This window comes from Somniosus microcephalus, chromosome 12, assembly GCF_052327205.1.
Source record: "Somniosus microcephalus isolate GS21.2 chromosome 12, FLI_Smic_1.0, whole genome shotgun sequence".
NCBI classification, from domain to species: Eukaryota; Metazoa; Chordata; class Chondrichthyes; order Squaliformes; family Somniosidae; genus Somniosus; species Somniosus microcephalus.
Genome location: NC_140998.1, coordinates 108,025,069 through 108,048,942, shown reverse-complemented (window position 1 = coordinate 108,048,942; position 23,874 = coordinate 108,025,069). Strand labels below are relative to the sequence as shown.

At 42.6% G+C, this 23,874-nt stretch overlaps 1 protein-coding gene across 3 annotated transcripts in view; it reads right to left on the bottom strand.

The window, feature by feature from the left end:
* Positions 1-23,874, bottom strand: part of heatr5a (HEAT repeat containing 5a) — a 122,931-nt gene that overhangs the window by 7,223 nt on the left and 91,834 nt on the right. For all 3 annotated transcript variants that reach the window (XM_086003399.1, XM_086003400.1, XM_086003401.1), the window contains 4 exons: positions 22,614-22,741; positions 17,519-17,666; positions 15,968-16,240; positions 1,958-2,182 (listed from right to left, as the gene is read on the bottom strand). In XM_086003399.1, the coding sequence (XP_085859525.1) occupies positions 1,958-2,182; positions 15,968-16,240; positions 17,519-17,666; positions 22,614-22,741 (774 nt within the window). The remainder of the gene's footprint in view (positions 1-1,957; positions 2,183-15,967; positions 16,241-17,518; positions 17,667-22,613; positions 22,742-23,874) is intronic.

The following is a 23,874-nucleotide window of genomic DNA, read 5'->3' as shown; positions in this document are numbered from 1 at the left end:
TCCTCCCACCCCGCTTCCTGCAAGGACTCTATTCCATTCTCCCAGTTTCCCCGTCTCCACCGTATCTGCTCCGACGATGCCACCTTCCACACCAGTGCTTCAGACATGTCTTCCTTTTTCCGCAACCGAGGATTCCCCTCTACCGTGATTGACACTGCCCTCGACCGTGTCAGTTCTATCTCCCGCAGTTCTGCCCTCACCCCTGCCCCTCCCTCCCGGAACCACGATAGGGTTCCCCTTGTCCTCACCTTTCACCCCACCAGCCTCCACATTCAACGGATCATCCTCCGGCATTTCCGCTACCTCCAAAGTGATCCCACCACCAAACGTATCTTCCCCTCCCCTCCCAGCATTCCGCAGGGACCGCTCCCTCCGAGACACCCTAGTCCACTCCTCTATCACCCCAAACAGCCCTTCCCCTTCGCCTGGCACCTTCCCGTGCAAGCGGAGGAGATGTAACACCTGCCCCTATACCTCCCCCCTTCCCACTGTCCAGGGCCCCAAACACCCCTTCCAGGTGAAACAGCGATTTACTTGTACTTCTCGCAATCTAGTATACTGTATTCGCTGCTCACGATGCGGTCTCCTCTACATTGGGGAGACCAAACGCAGATTGGGTGACCGTTTTGCGGAACACCTCTGTTCAGTCCGTAAGGGTGACCCCGAGCTTCCGGTCGCCTGTCATTTTAATTCAACGCTCCATTCCCACTCGGACCTCACCGTCCTTGGCCTCTTGTATTGTTCCACGGAAGCTCAACGTAAACTCGAGGAACAGCACCTCATCTTCCGATTAGGCACTCTGCAGCCTTCCGGACTCAATATCGAGTTCAACAATTTCAGATCATAACCTCGGCCCCTATTTCATTTTTTCTTGTAATTTTTCCACTCCTTTCCCCACCCCCCCCTTTTCCTTTTGTTTCGCTCTCACACCTGGCAGCTATCCCTTGCCCTGCCAGTACACTTTACACCCAATCTCAGCCTATTTCCATCTCGTCTAGCTTCTAACACCTTTCATTGTCTCTTTTTTACTTCTTTTGTTTCTTTTGTCCGATCGCAGCCCTGCCTCCGATCCATCTTTTCTTTCCAGTTTTGAAGAAGGGTTCGACCCGAAACGTCAACTCAAATTTCTGTCCACGGATGTTGCCTGACCTGCTGAGTTTTTTTCCAGCATTTTCTGTTGTTATTTCGGATTTCCAACATCCGCAGTATTTTGCTATCCTACTTCAGCTCATCTGCTGCCGAAATCCTCAACCGTGCCTTTGTTACCTCTAGACTTTACTATTCCAAAGCACTCCTGGCCAGCCTCCCATCTTCCACACTACATAAACTTGAGCTCATCCAAAACTCTGCTACCTGTACCCTAACTCGCACCAAGTCCCGTTCACCAGTCATCCCTGTGCTCGCTGACCTACATTAGCAACGCTTCGATTTTAAAAGTCTCACTTTTTTTCAAATCCCGCCATGGCCTTGCCCCGCCCTATCTCTGTAACCTCTTCCATCCGTACAACCCTCTGAGATCTCTGCGCTCCTCCAATTCTGGCCCCAATTTTAATCGTTCCACCACTAGCGGCAGTGCCTTCAGCTGCAGAGCACCTAAGCTCTGGAATTCCCTTCCGAAGCCCCTCTGCCTCGCTATCTCTCTTTCCTCCTTTAAGACACTCCTTAAAACCTACTTTTTTAACCAAGCTTTTGGTCATCTGCGCAAATATTCTATGTGGCTCGGTGTCAAATTTTGTTTGATAACGCTCCTGTGAAATACCTTGGGACATTTTACTACATTAAAGGTGCTATATAAATGCAAGTTGTTATTGTACTCCCGTGAAGCATCTTGGGACATTTTTATACATTAAAGACATTATGTACATGCAAGTTGTTGTTGTTGACAGTCATTAACGGCAATTTTCTTGTAAGTTATGCAAGTATCTTTTATTACATAGGGAGTTCAAAATTCTATTACCTGGATTCCAAAATTCCAAAATTGTTGCAAGAGCACTGCGGAGAAGCCTGGTCCAAGCAGCATGGCTCTTCTCTGCTCGAGCCATAGGAGAGGAGACAACAGCCTTCAATGCCTGCAGTGCTGCACTGACTGTTAAAGATATACAACCATCAAGCATCTTTACTGCAGTTTCTTTAAGGACTCCTGTGATAAGGTAAAGGACAGTAGGAAGAATCGAAATGCTCCCTATAAAATAAAAGAAAAGTATTGGAGCATTTCCATAGAACTGAAAAACTAGTCAAAATAAAATTTTGTAATAAACCTTTAAAAGGATTATACTGCTTGTGTATTTTTTGAGGGCTATACTTCCTCATAAATTTCTTCTTTCCCTCCTTCCTTAAGTCTCCTTGTAACATTTGGCTCAAAGGACAAATGCTGGTGACCTGCTTCCAGGTTTCTACCAATATTGTTCTGAAACTGGCTGCGAGGAGGTACATGAGCATAGCCTGAAAGTGTTCCTTCAATTTTCAGTACTACTGTGGAAATGACCGGCTTCCGGTCACCTCGGAACAGGCAAAGAAATAAGAAAAAGAATCTTAGATTTATAAAGCACCTTTCATGACCTCAGGACATCCCAATGCACTTGACAACCAATTAATTACTTTTGAAGTGCAGTCACTGCTACACAGGCAGATATGGCAGCCAATTAGCACACAGCAAGGTTCCACAAACAACAATAAAAGATCAATGACCAATTAATCTATTTTGGTGATGTTGGCTGAAGGATAAATGCTAGCCAGGAGACGGAGAATACTTCTGTTGTTCTTCAAATAGTGCCATGGAATCTTTTACATCAATCTGAACAGGAACGCGGGGCTTCTGTTTAATTTCTCTTTCAAAAGACAGCACCTCTGGCAGTGCAACACTAATCTCAGTACTGCAATAGAGTGTCAGCCTAGATTATGTGCTCAAGTCCTGCAAATGGGGCTCAAGTCCAATCTTCTGACTCAAAGAGGAAAGTGCAACCACTGAGCCAAGTGGTCAGGAAAAAGGCAAGGTCAAGACCTCCATATTTGAGGTTGCATATGGGAACCCATGCCCTCTTTGACATAGCAGCCTTCTTATGCCCAATGTTCCCTGTAATTTGTGTGTGTGTGCAGTTCCTTTAACTGGCTGCGTGGCCCATTCAAATTTTCACGCACGTGCAGTTTCTCCCATGTAAAAGCCAGTGAGCGGCCTGTGTGGGACCTCCAAACCGCTGCGTGGCCGTGCAACTTAGTGGGAACGTTGCTTATGCCTATGAAGTGCTTAAAAAGTATGTTCCACGTTACATTGATTGGGCTTATACATAACATTTTCCAATAAGACCATTCAACAGCATGGAGTGCAAGCACACAGCAACTTCTTGCTGCTCCACTTTGAGTTGGCAGAATTGGTACGGTCAATTTACAAAATCAGTTTTCAAACGGGGGTCCATGGGATTCACGAGGTCATCAGATTTCTGTCTGTCAGGTTTCTGAATTTCTCCATTAGTTAACTTATTAGGACAGAGTCAGCATGGTTTTACGAAGGGGAAGTCATGTTTGACAAATTTGCTCAAATTCTTTGAGGATGTAACATACAGGGTGGATAAAGGGGAACCAGTGGATGTGGTGTATTTGGACTTCCAAAAGGCATTTGACAAGGTTCCACACAAAAGATTACTGATCAAGATAAGAAATCACGGGATTGGGGGTAATATATTGGCATGGGTGGAAGATTGGCTATCTAACAGAAAACAAAGAGTTGGGATAAATGGTTCGTTCTCGGGCTGGCAATCAGTAACTAGTGGTGTTCCGCAGGGGTCAGTGCTGGGACCCCAACTCTTTACAATCTATATTAACGATTTGGAGGAAGGGACCGAGTGCAACATATCCAAGTTTGCCGACGATACAAAGATGGGAGGGAAAGCAGTGAGTGAGGAGGACATAAAAAACCTGCAAAAGGACATAGACAGGCTAAGTGAGTGGGCAGAGATTTGGCAGATGCAATATAATGTTGGAAAGTGTGAGGTTATGCACTTTGGCAGAAAAAATCAAAGAGCAAGTTATTATCTAAATGGAGAGAAACTGCAAAGTGCTACAGTACAAAGGGATCTGGGGGTCCTGGTGCATGAAACACAAAAAGTTAGTATGCAGGTGCAGCAGGTGATCAGGAAGGCCAATGGAATCTTGGCTTTTATTGCAAGGGGGATGGAGTATAAAAACAGGGTATTGGTGAGGCCACACCTGGAATATGCGTGCAGTTTTGGTTTCCATATTTAAGAAAAGATATACTTGCTCTCGAGGCGGTTCAGAGAAGGCTCACTCGGTTGATTCCAGAGATGAGGGGGTTGACGTATGAGGAAAGGTTGAGTAGGTTGGGACTCTACTCATTGGAGTTCAGAAGAATGAGAGGCGATCTTATCGAAACATAGAAGATTGTGAGGGGGCTTGATCGGGTGGATGCGGTGAGGATGTTTCCACTGATGGGTGAGATTAGAACTAGGGGGCATAATCTTAGAATAAGGGGCTGCCCTTTCAAAACTGAGATGAGGAGAAACTTCTTCACTGAGGGTAGTAAATCTATGGAAGTTGCTACCCCAGAGAGCTGTGGAAGCTGCAACATTAAATAAATTTAAAATGGAGATAGACATTTTCCTAGCAGATAAGGGAATTAGGGGTTACGGGGAGAGGGCAGGGAAGTGGACGCGAGTCTAGATTCAGATCAGCCATGATCCTATTGAATGGCGGGGCAGGCCCGAGCGGCCGTATGGCCTACTCCTGCTCCTATTTCTTATGTTCTTCTGTTAACAAAATTTCTGTTGCTGAATGCCAATAAAACACATTTTCTGAACGATTTTGTTTTGGGGAGTTGAAACAGTTCTTCGTAAGTGCAGAGACCCAGGAGCACATCAATATTAATTTGGAATGGGGGGGGGGTGGCATTAGGAGTGGGTTAATATTTGCGGAGATAAATAACTTGATTTGCAGATCTTAATTTGTTTCATAACAAAAATATTCTTAAAGATCTTTGACTTCCATCATGGTCTCTAGTTATCAAAAATTGTTCCTACATATTAAGTTACACTCCATATTGGAGGGGTGGTTGTTCCTTTGATGAGATATTTTGATCACTTAAAATAGAGTTTCAGAACTGCTACTAATAATACACCACTTGTGTAAAAATCATAAAATAGATTTTATTTATCAGATATTTCACTTAAGATAGCTTGCTGTGATTATAACCAATCTCAGATTTCCTTGTTTGCAGATGGCTCTGCTGGAAGGGCAAGACCATCTGGGACACCATCAACACCAATGATACAACAAAGTTCACAGAATCACAGAATCAGTTGATTCAGATGATGTCAACGAGACTCCTCCAAAAATGAAATGCATTGTAATTTTCTCATCAGGCTCACATCACATGGATCAAACTCCCTTAACTTCATTCCCACAAACAAACACAGAAAGGCGAGAGACAAGTGCTCAACTCTTTACAGAACGGGCTGGCTATTATCAGATGCCCATTATAGTTCCTGTTTCCGATCATTGTTTGGTAATGGTTGAATATCCCAATGCTCAGTGCCAAAGCTCATACATTAAGATTGCGAACTTAGGCGAGGTACCAAGCGGCTGCCTGCACCCGTAGGTCATTCTTCAGGAGAAAAGGGTTAAGGATTTGTAAAAAAATATTAATTAAAAGTGTCCCATGATTATTAAACATAGTCCACTCGTAACATTAATAGATACAAAAGCCATCTACAACACAATCTTTAACAGACGGATTATTTCAGTTTATAGTGGAAACAAAATGAAGTGTGTAGGAAAAAGCTGTTGTTAACCTGACATTATAGAACTCATAGAATAGTACAACACAGGAGGAGACCACAAGGTCTTGAAACCTGACCATGTCGTTGACCCTGGAAGCTTCTTGATAACCAAGGACAATGAGATAAAGATCCTTCTCGACAAACATTGATGAGATTTTTTGATAATAAATCTATTGATGCTTACTTATTTAAAAAAGTGTATTTATATAGTTTAAATAAAAGCTTTAATTGGTCAGAATGCCTACTGTGATGCTTTAAATTCCGGTAAGCTAAAGAAGGTGGGAGGAAGGAAACATCTTGTAGATTTTAGGTTACTGTTTTCAAGTAGATTTATTTTAACGTATGATAGGATCGAAAAAGAACTTGTACGTAATTGTTCAATCATTTCAGAGAGGAGTTTAACCATGATTGCAATAGCTTAAAGTATAGCATAAATATGTATTTGCAAGATATTCGCTAAATTTAGAAGAGGAGGACAGTCGATGAACCAGGCTGAGAATATCCCCAGGGGCTGGAATCAGTTTTCATAAGCCAATCAGACTGCTACTTGAGCAAATAGATTGTATATTTTTAATGTCATTCAACATATAGACTTAAAAACAGATGTGCCCAATTGGCACCTGTTATTTTGTTACTCAAACTGCAAAAAGATAATGCTGCCACCTCAAGCATGCACTATAAACTTGAAAGCTGATCATGGTTGAACTGATGGAAAAAATTAAATCCAGCTAAGATTTTGATTCTGTAACTCTGAACTAATTATATTATGATAAATTGAACAGTAAGTTCCATAATGGCCCAGATTCTGCAGTAGAAATATCAGTGACGCTATAAGCGCTCACCGTTATTAAGGAGTAAATAGGACTGCAACTTTCAGCAACCACACATGTGCAGTTAAACATGGAAATCAGGAAGTTGCTGTCCAAATTGCATTGCTCCTCCAGAAGCTTCCGTGTAACAGTGGCCTGGAAATTGTGGTTGGAGGTTTGCCGCCCAGGTACACTTCTGAACCGCAAGAAAACTCCGTACTTACCTGCTGCCTCTGGAGCTTCGGACTCTTGCGGTCCTGGGCCTGCAGGCAAACGACTGCATAAAGGCCCACGCATCCCAGGGGCGCGTGTGGTTCGCAAGCATGCCTGGGATGATGTGGGCCAGGCCAACCAATGGCAAAGGGGGATTCCTATTATGCTTATGGGGATTCCATTTACATGCGGAATCCCCATAAGCATAATAGAAATCACCTAAAAAATACAATTTCACAACACTGAAATAAAAATAAATCTCAGATTCAAAATTAATTAAAATACTATTTAATTCTATTTAAGCATTTAAAATAAAAATTACATTTTTGAAAAATAAATTTAAACATTTTTAAGCAGGACAAAATTGATCTAAGCTCATTTTAAATGTAAGTGAGTGTCTAAATCATTTAAAAAAAATGTTATTTTAACATTTATTTAAACCCTTACACTGGTAAAAGAAGGCCTTACGCCTGCTTTTACCAGGCATAAGGGTTTGGGTGGGTATTCGCTGGGCAAATAGCCCAAATCTGCACCAGCGAAAGTGAATTTCCAGCAGATGGGTACAATCTGTCAAAGAGAAAGAGAACGATAGCAAAATACTGCAGATGCTGGAAATCCGAAATAACAGAAAATGCTGGAAAAACTCAGCAGGTCAGGCAACATCTGTGGAGAGAAATTTGAGTTGACGTTTCGGGTTGAAACCCTTCTTCAAAACTAGAAAGAAAAAATAGATCAAAGGCAAGGCTGCGATCGAACAAAAGAGACAACAAAAGGTATTCGAAGCCAGACGAGATGGTAATAGGCCCGTGGAGACAAAAGGCAGCTGAGATTAGGTGTGACTTGACAGATCGCAAGTTCTGGGTTTTCGCGCATGCAGAAACTCGGAACTTGAGGGGCACTTATGACGGCGTATGCGTACGCCGTCATAGGCCCTGTAAAATCCGGGTCAGTATGTCACCGAGAGACTCGGCATTCAAATACACGGAAGGGCGCGAATTTGCAGTACTTGCATGATAGATACCCACGAAACACGCCAGAAAAAGTTAGGCTTGTCCATTCAAGTGTAAGTGAATTTTTAACACCGTGATAAATCTTAATCACTGCCAAACAACTTCACTGGCACTGAAAATTTACTTTTACAAGTGTGGAGTCTCATTCCTTCAGATTTTAATTATTGTTGAAGATTAAAAAAATTAAAATAAATATTTTTAAAAACTTTTTCTTTGTCCCTTTTATATCTCTCTCAATCCCATCTTTCTTTTCCTCTCTATTTCGTTTTCTGTACATGATTTTGCATTGAATTCAATATTCTAACTTATACTTCCTGGTTTAGACGCTGCGTGTCTCAGTGAGGATTCTTCAATCTGATTGGTTATGGAGAGACACCATTGCTTGCCCTGTTCACACAGGTCCCTGATCCCCTGCAGCCACAGTGTTTTGGCTCTCTAATAACCACAAGTTCCAGTGCAAAAGCCCACAGAAAGTTTGTGGGCAAGCTTAAGTATAATGGCCCAGATATTCCGATTGCAGGCCTCCCGTGGGCGGAGGACTGCGATCTGGAAAAATCTGCGCCCTTACCCGAGGGCTCCCAGGACGCACACAATTCTGGTGCTGGGCCTCTCCAAACTGCAAGTGCACAGGGCCCACATATCCCAGTGGCGCAGGTCGTTCGCAGCGTCCCTGGGATCACGTGGGCCATGGGGAGCCAATCACAGAAGACCTGACAAATATATGAATGGAGATCACCCCAAAACATAGTAAAACTTTAAATACATTTTTTTTAAAACATCACATTTTTAAAATGGCTTGAAATTACAATAAATTAACTATTTTAAACAAAAATTTAAATTTTTGAAAAAAATAATTAAAGTTTTTTTACGGGCTAAAAATAAACTTACCTTTTTTTAAAAAAAAAAGCATTTTTAAATGATAAATCAGTGAAATAATTTTTATTAAAAAAAAAATAATTTTCAACTCTTCTCCTGGTAAAAGCAGGCCTTACGCCTGCTTTTACCAGGCACAAGAATTGTAAGGGTTTTCTGCGGGCAGAGGGTCTCCAAAAAACAGAACTCTCCACCCGCAGAGGCCCTGCTCCAGGGCAGCCAGAGGATCTGTCAAGTGCTTTCTTGACAGATCGGGAATGCCGGTTTCCAGCGCATGCCTGAAACCGGCATTTCCGATGTCCCTACGGGTGAGTATACAGCGCGTACTCACCCGTAGGGATTGGAATATCTGGCCCAATAAATGGCTAGCGCCATTCGTTTGCTGCTGACTGCAAAATCTGGGCCTGTAACCCCCGAACCAAGTTATTATTCTGCTTGTGATTTAACAGTTTCCTTACCCCTGACAGCATAAAGGCAAGCATAATAAATCAACTACTAGCTGTACATAAACATTCTTTTGTTCTGTCCTCGACTTCATTCAAGGCGTTGAGAGTTAAATGGATGTTTGTTATTCTGGGTGATGTAGATGACTCAAGATCAAGTCAAATTACAGATCACAAAATCCTAGATGTGAAAGTAATCAATTATTAGTACAAGTGACAGTCTTTACTTTCAGAATTTGTATTAACTGCAAACTAAATGAGTCCAAACAAAACCTTATTACAAGTTATACTACATATTTGCAAACAATCTCAGTTTTCTCTTTTTTGGTAAATCAACCAAAATTAACAGTTTATTCTGTTAGTAATTACAACTTTAAAGTGGTTAAATGAACAGAGAAAGTTATTACACTTAAAAATACCTTACACATTATACAGACGCAAAAAATTCCCATGTCAAGTTGTTCATAAATATTAACATGACTAGACTTTACAGTCCTGTTCCATCTGCCATATTTCATGAACAAATGTCCATTATGTAAATATTACCGTTTATAGGGCTTTGCATAGGAGTCAAAACTATTCCTGTTCGAAGATCTACAGTGCCTTTGGTAAATATAGTAACCATTATTCAAGAGCTGTAAGCATTCAGGTCTAATGATTAACTGGCAATGTCAGTAATGTCAAATCAAATATAACAGATCTCTTGCACCAAGGATGATGTGACCTTTGAGCAGGACTGATGTTCTATGCTGAAAAAAATTACATAATTTCACGCACAAATTTTACAGTTATTGAAATGGGGAAATAGGAATGAAGGCTGATAAAAGATGAAAGGCAAAGGAACTGCAATTTTGAATTCTGATTTTCTTTACATTTTGCTTTTTAAAATGTGATCAACCGCCAAACACCTTGCAGTAACTGAGGTTGTAGGGATAGGAGTTGCTCCCAAGCTTCTCCCCAGTGTTGGCTGCTTGGTGATGTGCGACAGAAGGGAGATGGAGGTGGCGTTGAGGAGCCTTCATTCAGCCCCTTTCTAAAACAGCACTGCTCAGATTAACAACTCAGGAATGTGGTCCCACATCTAACCATTCCATAGTATCACAAACAAAAGCAAAAAACGGCAGATGCTGGAAATCTGACACAATAACAGAAAATCCTCTAGACGCATCTTTTTGTTTCTGTACTTGTCCCATTACCATACCCTTTTGCCTTGCATCATCATCCCTTTTGTCATTTAATCACTCCTGCCTTCCACCCTATCACAGACCTTCCTTTTTGTTCTTCCGTCCCCTCCCGCAACACCACCACCACCACCTCTGTACTTGCTTAAAACTGTTACATCATTAACTTTTTCCAATTGACAAAGGTCATCAACCTGAAATGTTAACTGTTTCTCTCTCCACAGATGATGCCTGGCCTGCTGAGTATTTACAGCATTTTCTGTTTTTATTCCATCATATCACATGTTGCATCTCCAATATGCTGCTCTACTCAAGGGAACTTTAATTGTTCAGATGCAAAACTGCATATTATGTACAAATACATTGTATCTGAATATTCAAATCTTCTCAGCAATCTACAGAATCAGACTTTACTTCACCATCAATGCAGATGGAAGCCTGACAGAAGGTCTTAAGACTGAGAGCAGTGCTTCTGACAGTACAACATGCTTATCCCAGTTTGTGCATTTTCAGTTCTCAGTCAGACTTCCAAACTAAAGTGAAGCATGATGTGGTCCAGTACACAACAATCCTGTTTCTTGATCATAAAATGATTCAGATGTCAGTTCCAGGACATTTATGGAAGAGACTGCCCCATCCTTAAAAATAGAGTGAGGACTGAAATGGAATCAAAGTTGGAAGGGTGGTTATGAGGCAGGCTTTGGATATATACAAAGTGAATTGTGAACCTTCCAGCTAGATCGTGAGGAGCAGCAAAATTCCTGGCTCCTCTTTCTCCACCCCCCCCCACCCCCATGCTAGCTTAGGGTTTCAGGCAAAATGTAGCACCTCCTACTATTGTTCAACGGAGATCAGCTAATTGTCAGACTTCTTTGCTATTACTTGTTTCTTTCTCGTTCCTCCAATTTTCTTTCCTTCCTTTCTGAAGGCATTGGCTCTTGCTGGGGCACTGTTTCATGAATGCTGGCAATCTTTAGCTTCCTCCCCCAAAGGCAACACGTGTCAGCAGGCTACTCAGCTGCAGAAAACATCACAACTGATGTTGTTGTATGCTTTCCAGCAGAAGCCAACTGATAATCGAAAGTAGGAATCTTGGTTGATTTATTCATCTACATTGTACAAGAGTTATGAGGGTCATTGCAGCATTCCACCTTATTCCCAGCTGAGATGAGCTAACTGGGAATCATATATGGGACTTCCTGGTCTATATCAAATGCTGTGTTTTTAAAGCACCTTTAAGCTATTGGATGAATTTCATGTTCATTTCCATACTGATCTTAATTAACAACGTTCTACTTCAAATTCCAATGCTTATATGGGTTAACTAATTAACTTGCTGCTTCCCAACTTACATAAAGCCAGTGTCATATTTTTAAAATCCCAATTATGTACAGAATGAGAGAATTTTACCCGAGAAAGTACTGTTGAATGCTACTTCTCTAATACACTGTCCAAAGCAACTAGCAGACTAAATTCAAATTTCAACAGTGTGCTTCGCTAACTTAACTTCAAGAGGCAGCACGGTGGCATAGTGGTTAGCACTGTTGCCTCACAGCGCCAGAGACCCGGGTTCGAATCCGGCCTCGGGCGACTGTCTGTGTGGAGTTTGCACATTCTCCCCGTGTTTGCGTGGGTTTTCTCCGGGTGCTCTGGTTTCCTCCCACAGTCCAAAGATGTGCGGGTTAGGTTGATTGGCTATGATAAATTGACCCTTAGTGTTAGGGGGATTAAATACGTGGGGTTACAGGGATAGGGTGGGACATGTGTTGGTGTAGGGGTTACGGGGATCGGGTGGGATATGTGTCAGTGCAGGCTCGATGGGCCGAAATGGCCTCTATCTGCACTGTGGGGTTTCTGTGATTTCTGGGACCAAATACCAGTAAATGAAGCCACGACCCATTAACTCATTTCCAACAGAAGTGAGAATTCTTGATTTCTATCTGTTTTTTATCCTGCCCCCGAATATCCGTTGTTTTGTTCAGTCCTATTAAGGGGCATGCTCATTAATCCAGCACCAAGCACTCCTCCCCGCTTCCCTGCCCCCCACCCCCGCTTTCCAGAAAGGCCATTCCCTCCAGAAATAAACATCAATAATCCTTCCAGCCTTCTCCTGGCTCTTTGCTGTGTTGTAGATGGAACACCTGTCCAATCATCTCTTCCCACACCAATAACCAGGGTAAAAACACTCCTTCCATGTGAGCCAACAATTTGTGTACACATAGTCCAATGCAGTTAACTATATTTAGGACTAAGCATGCAGTCTCACATTGGGAAAACTAAATATAGATGCCAGTGTCCAACCAATTCAGTTCACTCCACGTGACATTAATAAGCTGCTGAGTGCACTTGACACAGCAAAAGCTATGGGCCTTGACAAAATCCAAGCTGTATTGCAGAAGACCGGCTCACTAAGACTAGCCACCCAATCCCCTAGCTAAGCTGTTCCAGTGCAGCTATTACACTGGCATCTACCCAAGAATGTGGAAAATTGCCAAATTTATATCCTATCCACAAAAAAACCCATTGGAAAAAGCTTTCCAGTCACAAAAACACCCTTCGATCATTACCCTTTGTTTCCTGCCTCTGAGCTAATTTTGGATCCAACTTGCCACTTTGCCTTAGATCCCATGGGCTTTTACTTTCGTGACCAGTCTGCCATGCGGGACCTTATCAAAAGCCTCGCTAAAATCCATATAGACTATATCAAACCCACTACCCTCATGACCCTCCTTGTTACCTCCTCAAAAAAGTCAATCAAGTTAGTCAGACACGACCTTCCCTTAACAAATCCATGCTGACTGTCCCTGATTAATCTGTGTCTTTTTAAATGAAGATTTATCATGTCCCTCAGAATTTTTTCCAATAATTTTCCCACCACCGAGGTTCAACTGACTGGCCTGTAATTACTTGGTCTATCCCTTTCTCTCTTTTTAAAGAACGGTACCACGTTAGCAGTCCTCCGGCACCACACCTGTAGCCAGAGAGGATTGGAAAGTGGTCAGAGCCTCTGCTATTTCCTCTCTTACTTCTCTTAACAGTCTGGGATACATTTCATCCAGGCCTGGGGTTTTATCTACTTTCAAAGATGCTAAACGCCTTAATACTTCCTCTTTCACTATGCTTATTTCATCTAATATTTCACACTCCTCCTCGATTGCAATTTCTGCATCTTCCATCTCTTTTGTGAAAACAGACGCAAAGTATTCATTAAGAACCATACCCATGTCTTCCGCCTCCACTCACAGGTTACCTTTATGGTCCCTAATAGGCCCTACTCTTACTTTAGTTATCCCAGTCTCCCTCTTTCCCCTGCAACTCCCAACTCCCTCACTGACTATTCCCGTTCCCAGGGGGGCACGGTGGCATAGTGGTTAGCACTGTTGCCTCACAGCGCCAGGGACCCGGGTTCAAATCTGGCCTCGGGTGACTGTGCAAACTCCACACAGACATTCTCCCCGTGTCTGCGTGGGTTTCCTCCGGGTGCTCCGGTTTCCTCCCACAGTCCAAAGATGTGCAGGTTAGGTTGATTTGGCTATGATAAATTGACCCTTAGTGTTAGGGGATTAAATACATGGGGTTACAGGGATAGGGTGGGATATGTGTCGGTGCAGGCTCAATGGGCCAAAATGGCCTCTATCTGCACTGTAGATTCTGTGATTCTGTGATCAGCCAGTCCCAGTTCTCTGCTTGATTGTCAGCAACCACACGAATAACATAATAGGTCACAAAAAAAAAATCAAATCTTAAACAGAACGAAGGTAGGCGCACGCGCTAAGCTGTCATTGGCTGATTTCAATAGTCGCTGGATACTTCAACTGAATGGGTTACAGCTGCCACTGGTGATGTATGGCAGTGAGAGGATTCAGGGAGCAAGGAGTGAAAGTAGAAGAGCAACTGCCCCAATTAGCCCGGGATTGGGGGAAAGAACAACCCACACAGCGTGGTGTTAGGACAAGTGTGGGGGAACGAAATGTACAGTGGGACCTGGCAAGAGGAGAGCAGAGGATGGAGAGCTCGAGCCAGAGGATCTGCGCTTAGCGACCATCAGCTCTCTCCAATGTTCTCTAATACTTTTTGGCGCCGCACGGCCCTTTTAAATGGTTGTGCGTGCCATTCAAAATACCACGCATCTGCAGTTTTTGCATTGTAAAGCCGGCAAGCCAGCTGTGCGGAATTGCTGGAGTGTCGTGCGGCCAGGAGGCTTAAAGGGAACATTGCCTCTCTCTCTTTTCAGTGAGCGGGGACCTGGGCTTAGCAGCAGCTGCCGCCATCATCACAGATTTGGAGGTGGGGGGAAACAAAAGGTCCAAGTCGGGGCCAGAGCCGTCAGGTTGTTAAGCCCGATCCCACATTTCCATGACCGTGTATTTTTTTTTAAAATCTGATTTTTTTTTAAATCCCAGAGGTTATTTATGGCGAACCCCTTGAAACCGCTGGTTGAGAACCCCTGCTTTACATCATTCAGGACAAAGCATTCTGCTTGATTGGTGCCCCTGCCAGTGGATACAATATCCACCCCCTCTACCATCAGCACACTGCAGCTGCAGTACGTACGAACCATTGGCTGCAACAGAGCAATAAACGAAGCATACTTCGACAGCTCCTCTCAGCCCTACAATCTCTACCGTGGAGATGGACAAGAGGAGCAATGTCATAGAACGTTATTTCCAAGACACCAATAATTCTTACTTGGCCATATAATTGCCATACCTTCAATATTGCGGAGTCAAAAACCTGGAATTCTCTAACCCAACACCATTGTGAAAATCCGTTAAAAAATGTTTTACATTAAAAGCAGTAGTTGTTTTGTATATAAAAAAGTAGGGCCAGGAAGGCCACTGGATGTTTAGAACATTTCACTGAGGACACGAGTACAGGGGATTCACAGCCAATTGCTAGATCAAAGATCTCCCATTCAAGTCCAACAGCTCAGCGAGTTGAATTTGCTTTCAATAAAGTAAATTGTTGCCATCCCCTCCAATATAGAAACCATAAATTCTCTCCTGAGCCCATATTCTTGGCTACACAGTGCAACAGAAGTTACTTGATTTCCTGCTCAACCATGGTGTCAAGTTATTCATGCTGATCCCACATTCAGCTTAGTTTGAGATATCTCCACTTGAACCTGAGTTTTCAGTGTGCAATTTAGCCCAAAATGTTATTAAATGTCATTGCAAAATGCTTTAATTTCCACTACAATTCCATCAGAAACTGTAGGTCAGATCCTTTAGTTGAATAACTTCCCTCCAATACAGTTCAGAGTGAAAAGCAATAGATTTCTCAGTAATTGCTGTTCAATAGAATCAATAGTTACTTCCTTCAAGTGAACATCATCATGGCAATTGATCCAAGTTATTTCTTCTTTTTAAGGCTTCACATGCATTATAATTGTCCATTTAATTAAAGAACTGAAATTATCAGAAATACATTTTCAAGAGTTAAATCTTCACAGGTTTCAGCAGTTCTAGCCAGTCTGCAACATTAGCAAAGTCAAAGTGGGCTTTGCCCATGGCATAATTGTAAATTAGAAGAAATATTTTTAAGACTCCAAATATAGACCTTTATACAACAGATTTAAAAATCAACATCTTGCAAACAAAATTCAAATGGGCAAATATAAATTAGTTTTGTAAAATGTGCACAACTTACCTGTGGGGGAGCACACTGAAGGGAGTTCAGAGAGAATTCCCAGGGCAGCTGCTACTAATTTAGTGCCATCCTCGGACAACAGCTGAGGTTTTCCAGCATTGCTAATAGGAGCACCCACAAGTTTAGGGTTTAATTGTGGAAGCTGACGAACAAGGATGGAGAGGGACAACTCCAGCGTTGCGAAGACGAGGGATTTTCCTGGTACCAGTCCACCCGTGTCACTGCCCTCTCCAAATTCTGGTAGTGTCTCTTTCTCAGCAGCACCATCATCAACTAAACACAGAGGTAATTAGACGTAAACTAAAAAAATGAAACAAATTTCTTCAGTACTTTGACATAGAACCAGAAAAAGTAAGAGGCTTCTCCAGATAGCTCGATGGATAAGTGGTCTGAGTCATTTAGATCAAGAAGTTCCAGGCGCGATCCCTGGTCTGTGCCAAGTTCGCTGAACACAGTCAGAATGAACTAGGGGCACTATAAATGGCATTTATGTCGGCAAGCTGGGGAATGGGGTGGGGAGAATATAAAATCTGCCAGCATTGCCATTTCTGATCCCAACCAGTAATCAAGATTGAAAGTGTCTATTTCTATATTGGCAGTAGATGTGCGCTCACCCACTCCTTCTCTCTTCTCTCCCTCCCTGCCATGCCCCAAGATCCAGGCTCATGAATGAAAAACAAATGTTTGTCTGAGCTTGACTCACTGCCTTCAGAAAAGGGGAGAAAGTTGGGTGGGGGGTGGAAAAGAGCAGAGGACTGAATTTGATTTTTGAAGCATACAGTTAAAAAGTAAGTGTTACATATTTTAGCCAATTCAGAGGTCTCCTTACTTTTAAGCATATATTCAAATTAAAATTGTATACTACTTATTTAGGCTGCGTTAATGAGTAACCTTCCTCTTAACAATTAGTAAACTATTAGTCTCTCACAGAAGTAGCTTTAAAATATTAATAGGTAACAAAATAATTACAGTAGGTAGCACTCAAGATCGATTGGCACCGATGTGACAAAGCATTTATCTTTTGGAAATTAACTGTACAAGATACACTTATACAGAAACATTGCTGGCCCTCAGTTGAGAAGCCTTAATTTAGAGGTCTAGTAAATTGTCATTTTCATATACCATCACAGAAAAGGTCTCACTTCAAGCACCATTTTCCATGTCCTAAAATAAGTACTTTACCAATTACTAAGTATTCTCATGCTATCTAAAAAGGGGGGAAAATCCCTATTGTACCACTCCCTGATCCTGTTACTTTGCAACAGATCACGATAAAATGCGCATGAGTGGCCCATGTTGACGTTTCAATCAATTTTTACCTCTTTTGATGTGTAGCAATGCTTTGTTTCCCTTCATTATCTCAAATGTCCAGCTAAAATTATTTAAAATCTTTTCATGTGGGGAATAAAAGGGCACAAACCTGCAGCTCAACAGTCTGCGCCACATCCCATTTGTAAGTCAATGCATTGCTACACTGAAAAGTTTTGGTGCAAAGGGTTTGATAAATTTATGAACATCTTTACCAATTAAATGTATTCTATGAATGCCCACCTTCTGCACTTCTCCGTTTTTCTTTCACATGCTCCTGGGCTGCACGTATAATCCGTTCAACAACATCAATCACAGCCAGTTGGATAAACGGGGACTCGCGTGTCAGTATCAATCGATGCAGCACATTCAGCAATTCCACTCCAAGCTCCTGCAATAGAGAAAAAAAGGGAATTCATACAGATGTCAGTTAAAGAAATAAATAGAAAAACTCCCCGATTTTCTCATTGTACTGAAAGACTAACTTAAACCAAATGCAGTCCAAATGAGGTAAGGAAGCACACACAGGCGTACAAACTATAAACCTACCGACACTTCAGAATACACAGTAAAATGCAACAAAGACCCATGGTATTTAATCGAACCAGGGCTTATTTTCTCCAGATAACTAGATAGGTTAAGTGTTACTGTTGAATGTCCCAAGATATCAGTCTTCATTTCAAAAAACCCAATAACTTTCCTCCAAGAGAAGACAAATCATAGAAGTCTTTGTACTCAGCCAGATGCTGCAATTCATTCTTTAGGTTGGGTACTTAGTAAATGATAACTATTCAGATTCTTTGCTTCTTGATATTAAATTAATTACCCACACCCATTTTTTCCTAATGTTCTCCCGTTGTACCTCCTTTCTTGCAGGCAGTGACAAACTAGGTTGTCTCTTCACAGGAACCAAAATCTCTTTGCTACCTTGCTCGAACAGCTATTCTTCAAGTGCGAGTCTAAATGATTAATATATATTTCAAAATTTGCAGATGACACAAAACTTGGAAGTGAACAGTGAGGAGGATAGTGATAGACTTCAAGAAGATAGACAAGCTGGTGAAATGGGCAGACACATGGCATATGAAGTTTAACACAGGAAAGTGCAAAGTGATACATTTTGGTAGGAAGAACAAGGAGGGGCAATATAAACTAAAGGGTACAATCCGAACAGGGGTGCATGAACAGTGAGACCTGGGGGTATATGTGCACAAATCGTTGAAGGTGGCAGGGCAGGTTGAGAAAGTGGTTAAAAAAGCATACGGGATCCTGGACTTCATAAATAGAGGCATTGAGTACAAAAGCAAGGAAGTTATGATGAACCTTTATAAAACACTGGTTCGGCCTCAACTGGAGTATTGTGTCCAATTCTGGGCACCGCACTTTAGGAAGGATGTGAAGGCCTTAAGAGAGGGTGCAGAAAAGATTTACGAGAATGATTCCAGGGATGAGGGACTTCAGTTACATGGATAGACTAGAGAAGCTGGGGTTGTTCTCCTTCGAGCAGAGACGGTTGAGAGCAGATTTGATAGAGGTATTCAAAATCATGAGGGGTCTAGACAGAATAGATCGAGAGAAACTGTTCCCACTGGCAGCAGGGTCCAGAACCAGGTGATTGGCAAAAGAACCAAAGGCAACATGAGGAAAAAAATTTTTATGCAGCGAGTGGTTAGGATCTGGAATGCACTGCCTGAAAGGGTGGTTGAGGCAGACTCAATCGTGGATTTCAAGAGGGAATTGGATAAGTACCTGAAGGAAAAAAAATTGCTACAAAGGGTGAGGGAATGGGACCAGCTGAATTGCTCTTGCAGAGAGCCGGCACGGGCTCGGCAGGCCTCCTTCTGTGCTGTAACCATTCTATGATTCTATGAATGCTGACAGGCTACTCAATGATTTGGGAGTGGGGTGGGGGCAGGGGAGAAGGGGAGAGAGAAAGAGAAGGGAAGAGGTCACAGTTGATCCCAATCCAGTTGTTACCAAATGTTCATGTATGTGCACTTCAAATAGGGAGTCACTAGAGAAGCTGCATCCCAATTTAACCCCCTTCCGAAGCCTGTAGACCCTGAAGTGGACAGTGCTGTCCTGGCTTAGATCAATTAGCTAAGCACAGATCAAAATATTGAACACAGGACCTTCATAGTCTGCAAGACTGAGTACCACATCAGACGGTTTATTTAACTGGACCCACAGAGGGACTTTCTTGTGGTGAAGGTGAACTTAAAAAAAAAAAAAATCAAAATACCAAATACAAAGCTGAAACTAGTGTTTTTCAGTGCATACTGATCCTAGATCAATATAAACTACAAAAATAACTAAGTTCAAAAAATATTGAATCTATTGTGGGTCAAAAGAATGCAAGCATCGAGATGAGTCTTAATTTAACTGCAGTGGGAAATCTCAACTGCAAGTTCTAGTATGTGCAAAGTCACACTCAGTCATGAATAAAATTCCACTAGTATATCCCAAATTTCATTGGAAGAGCTGAAGGAAGAGTGGTAAACTAAGGTCAAGAGTACCAAATACAGTAAAAGAATGAGATAATTTTTTCCCCAATGGCGCTGCAGGTAACTGCACCACATGGAGTGATACTTAGCCGAACAGCTTTGAGAGGTCTCAGATCTATGTTAGTCAATCTGAACTAGTGAGAGCACTCCAGTTGATCACCATGTCCAAGGCCAACGAGACAGACAAATCCTCCATAGTTCCCGTTCTTGATCGCTATCCAGTTACCTTTGCTCTAAGTGGACGAATGTGGATACTGGGTGAGAAAATGGTTGGGTTCAGCAATGGTCAAACACGCACTGCTAATTCTCATGCATGAAGACTATCACTTGGTTGAGGTACTGGAGAAAGATAGCAGTGCCATAGAGCAGAGAAAAATTGAAAGGAAAAAAAAATTAGAATTCTCCATAAAAGAATATAATGTCTGAATCCAATCTATTATTTGTCCGTTTTAACTTATATTTTGGCTGAAAGTGTAAACCAGATTCCTTGGCTTTTCAACTTATCTATTGTAAAGGATGAATAGCAAAATATAGTTTAAAGGTATCAAATGACAGGGTGCGATCAAGTAGGACTCCTAAATAGGAGGGTTTTTTGGCATGGTTTACCTCTGCGCCGCAAAAGGCGACTTTCAAAGCTTGGTTTGCTTGACAAGTGTTGAGGTGGAATGTCGAGGTGACTGTCTTTTGCGGGTTTGGCCGAAGTCGCCATTGGCGGAAGTAGGCCTCCATCCTCCGTAAATCACTGGTATGGATCACTTTGGTGATGAACAGATGCATGTTTTGCATGGCCAAGGTAATGTCATCAGCATATACGAACTTGCGGGATTCTGTTTCGGGCAGGTCACTGGTGTAAACGTTGAACATGGGTGCCAGGACAGAACCCTGTGGGAACCCATTGTTCAATGTCCTATATCTGCTCTTCTGGGTGCCAGAGTACACATGGAAGCGTCGGTGGTTAAGCATGGAGTTGAGAAGATGGATCATTGTTCTGCAGGGTAAAATGGTGCTTGCAAACATCGCACCACCACACCTATGCCGCAAATATGCAGTCTCCAGAGAATACAACCGCTACACCAGCAAAGACGTGCCGATCCAGGTCGACTTGAACAGCCTACCACTAACCCATCTCAAATCTAGAAGGCCATTTTGGACCGTCGCTGAAGCCCTTCAGCGATCTCCCCTCAACCTTGATAACCGATGGCGAAATGCTTGGAAGAACTGCGACATACGGAATGGATTCCTTATAGAGGACCCCACAGTACAACCTGAAGGATCAAACCTTGCTTGCAAACAGTGGACACCCATCAACCACCTCAGAACTGGTCATGGTAGATGCTGCCACCTTCTCCATAGATGGAAGATAAAAGCATCCCCTTCATGTGACTGTGGAGCTCCTAATCAGACCCTGGAGCACATCATTGAACACTGCCCTCAGAGGAAATTTGCAGGCAGCCTACAAGATATCCACGATGTTACACTGGAAGCTTTGGCCTCGATATCCAACTTAGATATTGACATTTGATTTGCTACTACCATACGAAAGGTGGTGGTATCAAATTGTTACGGTGTACAGATGCAGAGACAGAATGCACCCGATGCAATTTCAAAAGCAGTTAAGAAACAAAGCCACTTATGAAATCTGATTAAAGCATCATTAACTGAAGTGAGATACACAAGAGGACAACATGCAGAACGGTAATCAACCCAAAGTTTGGTGAGAGGAAGCCATTTATCACATTTGTCTGGGCAATCCAGTGAAACATCTTAAAGCTTGCTTGTGAGTTATCTGGTTAGCCTCACTCGTGGCGGTAGTTGGCATACTTTATTGTTGGTCCCTGCATTTCTGTTATTCATTAAAAACAAAGTATTAATCCAATTTTCTTTCCTGTCCCAAATCATCATCATCTTCGGCAGCTCCTCGGAACCGAGGATGACTTGCTTCCACATTAAAAATGAGTTCTCAGGTGACTGATGAGTCCAATGCGGGACCTACAGTCTCCGTCACAGGTGGGGCAAACGGTGGCTGAAGGGGCAGGTGGGTGGGGTGCTTGGGTTGATGTGCGTTCCTTGCGCTTGGCTTCCGCTTGTTCCCGGCGAAGAGACTCGAGGTGTTCGACGCCTTCCTGGATGCTTCTCCTCCACTTTGTGCGGTCTTGGGCCAGGGATTCCCAGGTGTCGGTAGGGATGTTACACTTTTTCAAGGAGGCTTTGAGGGTGTCCTTGAAGCGTTTCCTCTGCCCACCTGGGGCTCTCTTGCCGTGCCGTAGCTCCGAGTAGAGCGCTTGTTTTGGGAGTCTCGTATCGGGCATGCGGACAATGTGACCCGCCCATCGGAGCTGATCGAGCGTGGTCAAAGCTTCAATGCTGGGGATGTTGGTTGTAATAGCTCTCCAGTACATTGCCCAAATTTTAATTTGCGAGCCTGGAAAATGCAGGTTAGTGGACTGTTTGCACTATTATAACTGAGTTGGAACCTATCCTTCTCAGACATTCACGCTTACAGTTTCAACAGTGACAAATGAACAGCAATTGGGAGCAGAAAGTAAAGTAAATATTATCCCCCTTTCTAGCCCAGAATACCGAGGTCAACTCTAGAATTGCTACTGTTTCCCAAATGGAGATTAGTCAGCTTACCACCCACCAGGAATTGAATCCTAGACCTTCTCGGTCTCTATGGTTCACTGTCACTGGGGAAGATGCGAAAGCATGTTTATTTATTGAAGTCAAAACTGAAAATGGTTAACAAACTCCATAAAGTAACAGGTCCATTCTCTGAAAAAAAGGATTATGAGGAATTAAACAAAAACGTGATAGAACATGTTTCCATGCAATACCTGATCACTTCCTATTTTACAACGTGGCCAAAGAACATCCAGCAGTGACTGCAGAGCATGTAAACAGGCTACGATGCTTTCCATTGGTGCATCCGGTCGTGGCGAACACAGAAACTCTACACTGATTCCTGTAATAAAAGAAATACAACAGCACATAATATTTTTCTGAACTCCTTAACCTAGCCTTCTTCAACCAGGCTGGTGCAACAACCACTCTGTTCATTTAAAAACAAATCCGTTGTGATTTTCCTAACTGAAGATGTAAAAATAAACAACAGAAAATGCTGGAAAAAACTCAGCAGGCCAAGCAACATCCGTGGAGAGAAAATAGAGTCAACGTTTCGGGTGAACCCTTTGTCTTGACCCGAAACATTGACTCTATTTTCTCTCCATGGATGTTGCCTGGCCTGCTGAGTTTTTCCAGCATTTTCTGTTGTTATTTCGGATTTCCAGCATCTGCAGTATTTTGCTATGTAAAAATACGGATTGAGTTTAGTTTTGCCACAAACAGACAAGACACAGAAGATAATCCAAATACTGTACACCTTTCGCGCCTGAATTACTACATTATCCTAAAAGGTTATAAAAGGGAATAACTGCACTTCCACTGCTTCTCCATTGTTCCCATATTGCTTCTGGCCAAGAAGTGCAGGATCATTTTGTGCAGAAGCTTTCCTCAAATTCATTCACAAAATGGGACAAGGGGCTGTGAGCGAAACATTTAATTTACACCAGTGGAGAAGAGCTGTAAGTGATACCCACCTATAATGGTACGGATATCTCACGCGCGACAATTTTTTTACCCTCCTCTCTTCTGCTGGGCATCTGCTACACACAACCTACCACCAATCATTGGATAAATTTACTGAATTACCAGGGGAGCAAAAGATGCATTTAAAACTAGCTAGGAACACATCATGGCTCAGCAGGTTTTAGTGGTGGGCATCTGAGCTGCACAAACCAGGAAGATTTCCGTTTTCTGCTGAGTTAACTGGCCTCAGGGGACAGAGGTGGTGGCATCGCACTCGCCACCACCTACCCGTAATTGAGTTACCTGCTGACACTCAATGAAAAGCTCACAGATGAATAATGGCTACTTGGGTGAGGTTCCAGAATGTGCCCAGCAATCGTAAGCCAGCAAGTTACATCAAATCTGCAGCTTGAAAACAGGCCATTCGGCCCAACTGAATTGGATTCAACATAGACAATAAAGATCCCTGGGATGAAAGGATTGTCATATGAGGAGAGGTTGAGTATATGG